The sequence below is a fragment of the Chelonoidis abingdonii genome, chromosome 4, assembly GCF_003597395.2.
Source record: "Chelonoidis abingdonii isolate Lonesome George chromosome 4, CheloAbing_2.0, whole genome shotgun sequence".
Taxonomy (NCBI): domain Eukaryota; kingdom Metazoa; phylum Chordata; order Testudines; family Testudinidae; genus Chelonoidis; species Chelonoidis abingdonii.
The window spans coordinates 71,453,308-71,465,372 of record NC_133772.1 but is presented as its reverse complement, the minus strand read 5'-3'; the positions used below and the strand labels follow the sequence as shown (position 1 = coordinate 71,465,372).

The window sequence follows — 12,065 nt, the reverse complement described above, 5'->3', positions numbered from 1 at the left end:
TAACTACATGATCACATACTGTCTTTCCTGCAGGTTCCCTGCCCCATTCTGTGCATGGGATGGACAATGCTCATGGTATTAATCATTTGTGTTGTGATATGAGGCTGTTGTCTGGCCTCACTCCTTGTACAAGTTGGAAGGTGTGTAGTGAATGAGATGTGGAATTACAGGGAGAGAAAAGATGATCTTGTGGCTTAGGCAGTTGAATGCTGCCCTAGAGACTTGGATTCTATCCCTGTCTCTGCCGGAGTTCCTATGTGACGCTAGGCAAGTTACTTAAACCAAACTTTTCACCGGTGTCCACTGACTCTGTTCCTCATTTTCTGGATACCTGACTTGAGACCCTGGGATCTGATTTGCAAGAATGTTGAATGCTCACAGCTGCAACTGAAGTCAGTGGGAGCTGTATTTGAATGTGTGAAGTGCCAAGTACTCTGAAAAAGTCAAGTCTTAGTTACTTTTCAAACTTGACACCCAAAATTAGTGGATACTTTTGACTTGTTATGAAAATAGATGCATTAATGCAGGCCTGCACAACATGCGGCCCGCGGAGGCTCACTGTGCAGCCCGCGGCGAGGATTCAAAAGGCACTGAGCTGCCCGCAGCTTCGGGGAGCCCAGAGCCCTTTAAATCTCAGCCACAGATGGGATTCAAAGGTCTCTGGGCTGCCCGCAGAGATTCCTGGCCACGGTTGAGATTTAAAGGGCTCAGGGCTCCCCGTGGCTGCAGGCAGCCCAGAGCCCTTTGAGTCCTGGCTGCGGTTCCAGCGGATGGGCTGGGGCTGGGATTTAAAGGGCTCGAGCTCCCCTCAGTGGCAGGAGCTCTGGGCCCTTTAAATCCCTGCCCCAGTCCCACAAAGCTCCGGGTTCCCCCAGTCGCCGGAGCCCCAGACCTTTTAATTTGCCCCTGGCAGCTCCCAGCCACCTCTTCAGCTGGGAGTCCCTGGTTGATTTAAAATCAAGTATCACCTCCCCACCCCCAACCTTCCTTTTTGGCCCATGGCTATTTTGGGGGGCGGCGCTGGGGAAGGAGGGTTTGTTTCTGCAGGGCTGGGCGGTGCTGGGGAGGGGTGTTTCCGCCGGTCTGGGAGGTCCTGGAGTGGGGGGTGTTTCCGTGGGGCCGGGGGGGGTTGGCCCTCAGCTGTTTTCTTTGGAGTAATGTGGCCCTCGCTGCTTTACGAGTTGTGCAGGCCTGCATTAATGTTTGTGAAGCATTCGTACTATAGTGATGATAGCCACAGAAAAGCCATGAAGAATTTAATTCTGTATTCATAACAGAACTTGAATGGTGAGCAGTAAACAAGTATAAAATGAAATGTTAAATAGCTGCTCATTAAATGAGCACAGTCAGTCCTGTGCACTGAATAAGACAGGGACTTACAGATGTGTGGGAGCGGGGAGTATATGACCATGTAATTAAAGACTGTTTTATAAAGCACAGTTGCATAGGTAACCTTAATTCTAACACTTGCTTTTTTTTCATAGATCCCAAGGCCAGAAGGGACCATTGTGATCATCTAGTCTGACTTCCTGCACAATACAAGCCATAGAACTTTCCCCAAAATAATTTCTAGAGCATAGCTTTTAGAAAAACATCCAGTCTTGATTTTAGAAATGCCAGTGATGGATGGAAAATCCACCGTGGCCTTTGGTTAATTACCTTCACTGTCAATAATTGACACCTTACTTTTTTTGCTTTTGGGTGCATGACTTTGCAATCTTAATTTTCTTAATATAGTTCTTGTGTGCAATTTATATATAGTATACGCTTCTCACTAGAACTGAGTTTGTTATCCAATATATACCTGGATAACTTACAAGTCTTTGATACCAGTCTTTTAAGTATTTTTATATGAAGTTAGGCCAGGCCACTGGGAGTCAGGACTCCAGGATTTATTTCTGCCTGACTTCTTGTGTGCAGTAGCACCAGCATATATCCTCTGCTCAAACTAGTCTTAGGATTTTATGACTAAGTTTGCACAAGGAATCAAAACATTTAAAGGGGATGTAGTATTTGTTGATCTTGCAAGCAGATCACTTTGATATTTAGGTGAATATGGAGCTTTAGAAATGCCTTAGTCTCCCAACCACTTCAAGGAAAAACAGCTTCACTGATTAAAAAGGCAGATTTTTTTTAATTAAAATTTTCTGTCAGAGTTCTGTCATGGATATACAAGAGCTCTGCTATGTCCCAGCTTTTAAACAGGACCCTTGAAGGAACCACTCTTTGTCAGACCCTCGAGGTCCCACTCTTCCTTGAGGGTAGGTCACATGGACTCAGAACCTATAAGACTGAGCATCTGGGCTCCAGCGTTGCTGTTTCGCACTGTGAACTCTGCTCAGTGAATCCAACAGAGATAGACTTCTGGTCAAAATTTTACACTCTTAAGGGACCAGTGCACCTCAGCAAGTATTTGCAGTGACATCTGGCAGCCTTCAATACAGAGTCGGATTTATTAGTCAGCTGGAACACAGCATGAGAAAGTCCTTAGGTTAGCGTCAAGAAATAAAGGTTAAAACATAGGCCATTGTGGGCAAGTCAGCTTTCCATCTGGCCAAGCTGCTATGGAATCTGCTTCTGGCTCTGGGTGGCTCTGTCTCATGGTCATTCCCAGGTGAGAGCTGCTGAACCCATCCTAAAAGCCAACTCTTATGCAGAGCTTGTTGGCCTATGTTGAGTTTACATGCTCTGCCTGCCCGAGATTTCCCATAAGCGTCAGTTGCTTAGTCCTTGAGGCTTCCATTGTATTTCCATTCTCCATTGATTTACGTTGGTTTCAGCCAGTCCTTTAATAACCCATTCATTCCACCCCATGCTTAGGTGACCCAACACTGGATGTTTTTAACCCTTTTGTACCCCCAGATAGCGAGGCATACTGAAACTAAGGCGTGCATAGGAATCATAAAAATATTACAGAAAATTCTCACTTGGTGAGAGCTTCCTCATATTCACTTTACTTTAGGATCCTTGCATACCTAAAACTGTGTTGTTTTCCAATCCTTCTGCTCTTGTGATACTTTTATAGTCTGCCACTTAGTGACTGCACCCCAGATTCTGTTTCTGAATAGGTGCTTGCCATCATATTCCTTAATGTGGAACATGGAGAGATAAGGTGTTCAAAAGAAAACACATTTACTTGCAGGTGGAGAAACTTCCATTCTAAACCTCAGTGCATGGGAATTGGTTTCTCTTCCTTGTTACTACAGTGCAGTTGCTCAGTCTAAAGTGACACCTATTTGACCTGTAAGAGGTTACTAATAACAAAAGGCTTTTATTTCACAGAAAAGGAACTTTCTCCTTTCATTTCAGCACTGACTATTTTGGTGAATACCAAACAGAGGTGCTACATCTTTTAAATTTGGGAAACTGCATATCATCCCCATGATATTTTGAGTGGTATTAGTAATTCCCTCTCTGATACATTGCTATTGAAGTTTGTCTCTGCAGTGTGGTTTGAGTGGGAACTAGTGATAGTGAAAATAGGAGATTTGCAGTGCAAGTGTCAAACATTTGGAGGACAGGGCAGAATTCCATGCTTAATTGTGCCCATCAGTCAAATTATTAATTCAGGGTGCATATTTTTCGCAGCACAGTTACTGATATCAACAGGAGGCTTCCACAGAGATCAAGGGAAGAACTGACTTTTATATAGTAACTGTTTAGTTGTTTGTTCAGTATGTGATTGTCACAGTCAGAGGGAAAATCTGTTCCCCTTTAAACAATCTCTACTTCTGTCTTTTCTTGTCCTTCCCCATCTCAGTTTTCCCCTTTTCCATGCCTCTGAGTTAATTTTGATACTCAAGTGCCATCATTGGGCTTCAGAATTAATACTCTGATCCAGTTAGTAAGAGGCAGAGGAGTTCAGACCTAAGTGCATTGTTTCAAGCTTTCTGCAGACTTGGGAAGATGTTACTGCATTGGTTACATTTAGTCCACATTTGAAAAATTATCTCTGCATCCAGGGTTAGAAGTTTTTAAAAATAAACTTTAGATTACATCATGTAGGCTACAAATACATCATGTGGGTTGGGTCGCAGTAAATTACATTGCTTCTCAGAAAGTGTTGGATTTTTTGTAAGTAAAGCATTAGAAAATATTTTTAGGTACTATTAAGGGATGGGTTATTTGACCTACAGTAGCAAAGAAGATGACTTCTTTAGGTGACTGTTAGTGTGTGTTTCCACACTAGAGGTATTGGCTTTTATTTTTACTTCTAAAATTTGTTAACCAAAAAACAATCTGTAAGCACCAATATAACACTTAAAAAATAAAATATGACTCCAGTTTTCTGTCCCCTATAATCTCATTGGGCCAAAACTTATGTAGCACTTGAGGAGTTTTCTGACATTTGAGATATGATGCATCTGGTGGACCAACAGAAATGAGTGGCTTGAGTTCTAAAGTCAAATGCCCCTCACTGGAAAGCACTGTGCCTCCACTTTCCCTCCCGTTTCAGTTTGGGGGGCCATAAGCAGAAGCACTTCAGCTGATTATATGTGCTGTGATACTACAGGAAAAGAGAGGCTATCTCTGAAACAGCCACTACAGCTGGTTGTAAACTTGCAGAAAAATCAGCAAATAACTTGACTAATTTCCAACAATCTGTAGAGCTTCACAGTAGGAAAAAAGATATCTGCAAACAATGCATTCAACAGCTGAAAGGAAAAACTAGTCAAATGACTTGCAAATCGGAGCTAGGGGTCATGCCATATAGTTTTTATTTACAGGGCAAAACAACAAAGGGGATTCAGCAAACCAAGGCTGCCAAGCCTATAGCTGTTCCAGTGCAGCATCATTGCTCATGGTGTCCAAGAGCCCATCCATAAAACATCTAGAAAGTAGGATTAAAATGTTCTTGCACATCATTAATATGGGACCGTACTTCAAGGACGTGCCTACCTTGGTCAGTGCATCCATCCATATTATCCAATCTGAAGCTATAGTAGCAATAGTCATAAAACCTCTTTAGAAACTAATCTAAAACTCCTCAAGGAATCTGAATGTGCAATGCACACTATGCTTGTGCCTTTTACTAGTAACGTTTAAAACACTGAAGAGGTTTTTAACTCAGTAGCTTCACTGAAAATCCTAACATTTCAATTACTACTGTAGGTGAGGGGCTTGTCTGCCTCTGGCATTAGGCAAACTGTTGCCAAGAAAGTCTTTGACCTAACCAGAATGTGACTGGGGCTTAAAAAAAAATCTTAAACAGGCTACTCTCTTAAATATCAGGCTGAGGATAAAGTAAATCTTACCTTTTTCTCTCTTTCAGGTTTCTCCAATTAACTTTTGCCATTGAGCGTCTTACTGAGCTATCTCTAGTAGCAATGGCTACTTATAGCCTGACTAGGCTAGTTCACTTTCTTTTTTTCTTTAAGCTTCCTGCCTCTTTTCCAATCTAAATATTCATTGATAGGCATATCACAAGAAAGCAATCATGTACAGAGGCACCATTACACTTCTCAGTTAAGCTGCTCAGACATGCAAAGGTTTGTTGAGCAGTTTTTAGAGGCTGGATGGTGCTTTTGGCTTTGAATTCAGATCACAATATACTTACTAGTAGATTCTTGGCCATGTCACAAGAACTACTCATCGTGGCACAACTTACCCTGATTCTCAGTCATTGTTCAGGAAAGCATAGGCGCTGATGCTGTGGGTGCTCCAAGGCTGGAGCACCCATAGAAAAATAATAGCGGGTGCTGAGCACCCACTGGCAGCCCTGCTGATCAGCTCCTCCCTGCCCCCCCAGCACCTCCCATCCACTGGTGGACCCCACCTCCTCTGCCACTATCCCATGATCTCCCGCCTGCCAGCAGGCCCCCAGCTCCACCCCCTTCCCTCCAGCGCCTCCCACCCACCACGAGCAGCTGTTCAGCATTGAGGGGGAGGCAGAGGCAGGGTGGAGGCTTGGGGGAAGGATTGAGCACCCCCAGAAAACTCAAAAAGTCGGTGCCTCTGCAGGAAAGCCCCCAATCTTGAATAACAAGCAGTGCAAGTTGGTACTAGGGTGCATATATTGAACTCTGTATGGGAGGTGTGTATAGCATCTTTCCACACTAAGCCCGGCTCTAACCAGTCTTAATGTCACATTTGCAAACACTTAAGTGCATCAGATTCCCAAATACATTACTTAAAATATTTGTTGTAAATAATTGGCATTTATATACTACTTTGCAGTCATTGATTAGCTAATCCTTATCCCGTCACTGTAAAGGGGTGGGTGTGTGTTGTCCTTGTTTTAGAGCTGAGGCAATTCCCATTCCCCTGGCCATAAAAAATTGCTGATTTTTATTTAATGTCGTCCAGTTGCTAACTATAAACTTAATTATAAGCAGGAAGTTTGTAATGCATTACACCACATTGTACCTGTAAGAACCAGCTTCCGGTTGTAGGTGTAAGTAGAATGAATGTTTGTGTATTTTGACACTGCGATCAGTGTTTGGACTGGGGAGCTATGAGATCTGAAACTGCAGAGCACTGCTTTGTTTTTTCCGTTTGTTTAGGAGTGAGATTGTTGTGGCAAACCATCTCCTGAAAGCAAAACCATAAAAAGGAAGGTCATGGCCGCTTTCTAAAGTCTAAACCTACCTCCCTTTTCTGTAACAGTAATGCTAACAGAGTAGGTGCTGGCCAATGATTTTCTTATGAAGTGAACAACACTATTTATCTACCTCTCCCTACTTCCAAATCCAATGATCTTTGAACCTCAAAGGCCCTCTGACTCACAGCGCACTCAGAGTATTGTTTAATCCATGTTTTTTCACGCTAGCAGTATTGTCCATTAGTACCACAATTCAGAATTCTTCTGTTTAACTATATTACTTAACTTTGTACATTCCCATATGCATGTGTTGGTTCACAGCTGAAGGCAGGTACCAGGTAATCTCTGCTGTTCCAGACAGAAATTGAGGAGTGGGGGACAGTATGGGTGAATTGCTATTTGAATTGCATTACATAGCAGCTCTTTTTTTAAATGTGACCTGTGCATATATGAATGTAAAACGAGGACAATGATGCATTAAACTTTTAAGGGGCACCACTTGAAATCTAGTCAATTTCTTTTCTTAAAGCGGCTTGAGATACACCTGCCCCAAATCCCTTGTCATTTTTATGTCTTGAGTGTTACTTTAAGATTTCTTACCTGTGGCTTTTCTCATTCCTGTTGCTGTGTGAAAGACACAAAATAAAGGAGTCTAACTGATTATACAAAGGTAATGGGGAAACTGACTAGACAAAAGTGCTGTCAAATATAGAGTAAACAAACCGGAAAAAATAGAAATACTTGCTTCTCAACTTCTAATTATGGTAATCGTGGGTGTTACTTGTAACAATGGTATGTTTTCACATTTAAAAAAAAGTGAGAGGAGAAGGGACAAAAGGTGCAGAATTCTTTAAATGTCTGATTCCAAATCCTTTTTGTGTGTGGAACAAACACCCATTGACTTCAATAGGAATTGTTCATGAAATGGCTGCAGAAATGGGAACCTAAATTATTAGCCTTTGTGCATCCTCCTTGCAGGTTTATTCCCAGAATACTTACCAGTGCAGTCATCCAGCTGGATCTGAGCAAACTTAACACTATTCTAACCCAAGGGAATGCTGCTACAAATGGAATTCTTTTGAAACCTACATACATGTAGTATTCTGGTAACATTAGTTATCAGGATATTTTGTGGTATAATTCATGCTAGTTGCTGTGTAATTGCCATTATTTCCAATGATTGCCTTAACGTTTTATTATGACAATATGAAATTTTGATTAGTGTAAGAGAAGACTTTAAAGTAAGGGTAGGGAAAAGTCTGAAATTTGCTAGATTTTTTTTCTTATGCATACATATCACCTCATCCTCTTCTTTTTATGGTAGAGATGCAGGTCACAAATGTCCAGTAGACAATGAAATTCTACTCGAAAACCAACTCTTCCCTGACAACTTTGCCAAACGGGAAATCCTCTCACTGAAGGTGAGATGTCCTAACAAGGGCTGTCTTCTGAAGATGGAACTGAGACATCTAGAGGTAAGAATCATTTGAAAAAATGGAAAATAGGTTCCCATTTTGAAATTTAAAAAAAAATCTCTAAAATGACTCTATGTAGATGGTCTTCATCTTATTGGTGGTTGTGGTTTCAAATTCGCTGTTTGTTTGATCAAGGATGGTTCTGTTTCTCTAATTGAAAGAAATAAGTGGCTGATCTTAGTTACCTTACTGCAAGCCGTATGTCACAGCTTGCATACAGGAAAAAATAGTGCCTATAATGTTAATAACAGTGGTATTAGTTTCATCATGTTAGTCTCCCTTTGGCCTGTCTTTGTTACCAACCATATGCTTTCTATAGCCAGTGTCCAAAATGCAAGTTAATACTGCTCAAAACAATCTGAATAAAATATAAACAATTTTTAAATATTCCTGGAAATTGTCCAATTAAACAGTGTGTTAAGCTGTAAAAAGTAGCCATATGATGACTCTTCGGTATTAATGTTTGTGCAGAGCTTTGAATTTATAGTCCTGTTCAAACCCTGGCTCTGCTATGGAGCTCTTACATATGGACTGCAATAAAAGTCATTGAGGTTCTGGGTTTAAGGGCTAATGTGGGCAAATCCTTTTGCAGGATTGGGGCCTGAAAGAATATTAAAGGTGCCAATTGTATTCCTCTTGGAACCATTTTGCTCCATCTTGGATATGTATGAGTAGCTGGTACCTGGAGCACCTTTGGGGGTTTCTAATACCACGTCATCTTGTTGCTCCTTATGCAGGAGCATCAGTTGAATTGTGATTTCTGCTCTGTGGAATGCCTACAATGCCAGAGTTCCTTCCCGAAGAACCAGCTGCAAAACCACATGACACTGGAATGCCCACGGCGGCAGGTCTGCTGTCCAAACTGTGCTACATCTATGGCTTATGAAGATAAAGAGGCACGTGTTGAAACATATTGGAGTGGATGAAAAATGCTGTAACATTTATCCTCAATTGTTAATGCAGTATCAATGGAAGGTGTTCATCAGAATAGTAAATTGATCCAGAAACAGCTTTGCGTCCTGCTTTGCTGGACATTAGGAGGATGTGACCTCCGGATTGTCCTCTCTTGGGCAGGTGAAGACTAGTGCCCCACCCCCCTTTTTCTGTGTGTGTGGTCACGGTGGGGTCATGCTTAGTTAAACCTTTTTTGGAGACCCAATGGTGCATGGGGAGGTAAAAGGGTTTGAATAAGAGGGGACCTTTAATTTTGACCTCACAAAGAGAGCTGGCAGCGTTAGCATCCCACAATGACCTTAAAAAGAAAAGGAGGAGGGGCCAGAATAACAGGATAGGACAAAAATACTGGTGTTTCATGGGCTTTTTTGCTCTGCACACAAACATATTACCTGCTGGAAAGATGGATGAGTGCAGAGAGGGAGAGCTGTACTCCAATGCCTAAATCTCTGCTTAGAACAAGAGAGTTGGAGCAAAACTTCTGGATTCTGTTCTTAGCTCTGATTCTGACTCCTGAGTGACATTGAGCATCTAGCTTCCATGTTTTGAGCTTTCATTTCCTTATCTCTGTATAGAAATAATCTGTCTCAGGGGGTACATTAGGTTTATCTGAAAAGCACTTCAAAATCTGCCATTGAAAATTCCCACATTAATGCACATCATGTTTGTGACCCTTTGACCCTTTTTGTCAAATGTTAAGATTTCTTAATATATTCATTAATATCAATTACGCAAGAAAATTATTTAAAATGTTTACATCCTTAATACAATTAATTAAACCCAAACTTCACAAATGTCAAATGAATCAGAATTTTGTAGAATCAGAAATAGGACTTATCACTATGAATTTCTGATGAGACAAGAATAAAATTCCAGAAAGTGAAAAGACTCATTCAGGAATCTGAAAGGGGGTACTTTCCTGTTTCCTAATTAAATCCAGCAAGATACAAAGCTTGAGACTTAAAAAATAAATGATCAGGAATTTTACATAGACATCTAGAACACAGGCTAATCTATGCTCCCTTCTCTTTTAATGATCATTTAATTGTTACTAATAGTTCTCGTTTTTTTTCTCACCTTTTCAAAAAATGAAGCTTCATGACCAGAACTGTCCACTTGCAAATGTGTTTTGTGAATATTGCAATACAATGCTGATCAGAGAACAGGTAAGATCCTATCATTTCGCCATGTATCTGTCTGTCAGGTTGGAGTGCATCCTAAATAATATTTAACCTATCTAGCTGCAAACAATTTAAGATTTTATGGTAACCCATGTAAGAGTCTGATTCCTCACATGTCAAACTTCTTCTAAATCCAGGGTTCTCAACCTTTTTCGTTAACGTCCCCCCAGCATGCTATAAAAACTCCACGGCCCACCGGTGCCACAACAGCCGTTTTTCCCCGTATAAAAGGCATGGCTGGCATTAATGGGTAGAAGGCGTGGCGATTGCCTGGGGCCCCACACCACTAGGGGCACCGCTAAGCTAAGTGGCTTAGGCTTCAGCCCTGGATACTGGAGCTCAGGGTCCCGGGCCACAGTCCGAGGCACCAGAGCTTCAGCTTTCTTCCCTGAGCCCTAGTGAATCTTAATGCCAGCCATGCTTGGCAGACCCCCTGAAACCTGATCGCCCCCCACCCCCTGGGATCCCTGATCGAGAACCACTGCTCTAAATGGTGTTCCAGTCTGCAATTGCAGTTCAGGTGAACTTTAAACACATGGATTGTTGACAGCAAACTATGTTATGCAGAAATCTGGATTGGAATCATGGAGTACATGGCAAAGTGCCTGGCTATTGTGGTGATCGTACATGGAGTCAAATAGGACTTCAGGCAACTGCTTCTACTTATGGCTGATCCTGTAAGGCTAATTTGTTCAAGGCTATGATCAGTTCTAAAGTCAACTGTACCCACATTGTGTAAGAAAGTCATCTCAGTGCACAATCATTGGACACGTCCTGTCACCCTCTAGGTCAACATAGCTAATCCCTTTCCTGGAGTCTGAAATTTACAGAGAATAACAGTTATCAAGGACTATTATGCTGGGGTGACTTGCAGTGATGTTGCTGCATTACTTTGCAATAATTTACTAAATGCCTTAACACTTAGTGTTTACTGAAGTGCAAATTAATGGTGTGTGGTTGCTCATTATTCCATTAAAATCTGTTGTATTTAAGTATAGCTACGTATTTCAGCTGGATCCTGAGAGTTGGAACGTTGCTGTGCTCTTAACATGCACAGTCGCCAGTTCTTTCATCGTGTTCTGTGATTGAATGGCATAATTTCTTTTCTGAAACAAGAAGACTTTGATCTGAACAAGAGACTGTAAACTATTCATCATAAAAAAAAAAAAAAATTAACCTTTAACTCTCATTTTGGTTTTAGATGCCTAATCATTATGATAATGACTGCCCTACTGCCCCAGTGCCATGTACATACAGTGCCTTTGGATGTCCTGAAAAGGTAAATCTTTCTGTTATGCACATCAGTGCAAAGAACTCCTCAGTACCTCTCATCCAGTCTGTGTCACAAATTTTCCTGGCTTGATTTTTACAGTTCAACTTTCAAAAGCTGTCAGTATTGACCTGACTCAGCTTCTGTTGAAGGCAATGAGAGCTTGATTAGACAAGTGCCCGGATGCTTTAGCAAAGTCTGCCCTAAATCTAATAATTTTCTGGGGTGGTTTTAATTTGGTGTTCTTACCTGTGTTGATTTCAGAGTATATTTTAAGCTTACTACCAATTGTCTTCTGTAACTTTGCCTTATGAAAGTTTTTAAATGCCAGGTATGTAACTCTTGTAGTTTAGGGAAAGCAAGTGGCAAATACTTCAAATCCGCATGATCCTCAAACTTATGATTTTTGGTGAAACAGTGCTAATTGTGGGGAAAGTTCCAGGTTTTCTAATTACAGTACTTCCTTTTAATGGTACATTTCTCTCATCTTCAGCTGAGTGCTCTCCTGGCCTTTCCTCAGTACACTGTCATATTCAGGGCTCTGGTGCCACTACTACAGTGCAATGTAGGGAATACATTGCTGATTGCTAACAGGATAGTCACAGTATTAAATTTATGCAAAGTAGTGGAAGAATTCTATTACC

At 41.4% G+C, this 12,065-nt stretch overlaps 1 protein-coding gene across 3 annotated transcripts in view; it reads left to right on the top strand.

Moving 5' to 3' along the window:
• TRAF6 (TNF receptor associated factor 6) overlaps positions 1-12,065 on the top strand; it is a 38,114-nt gene that overhangs the window by 20,402 nt on the left and 5,647 nt on the right. For all 3 annotated transcript variants that reach the window (XR_012655772.1, XM_032805071.2, XM_032805072.2), the window contains exons 3-6: positions 7,866-8,016; positions 8,754-8,912; positions 10,065-10,136; positions 11,353-11,430. Coding sequence is in view for 2 of the 3 variants with exons in the window: in XM_032805071.2 (XP_032660962.1) it covers positions 7,866-8,016; positions 8,754-8,912; positions 10,065-10,136; positions 11,353-11,430 (460 nt within the window). In the remaining variant the exon portion in view is untranslated. The remainder of the gene's footprint in view (positions 1-7,865; positions 8,017-8,753; positions 8,913-10,064; positions 10,137-11,352; positions 11,431-12,065) is intronic.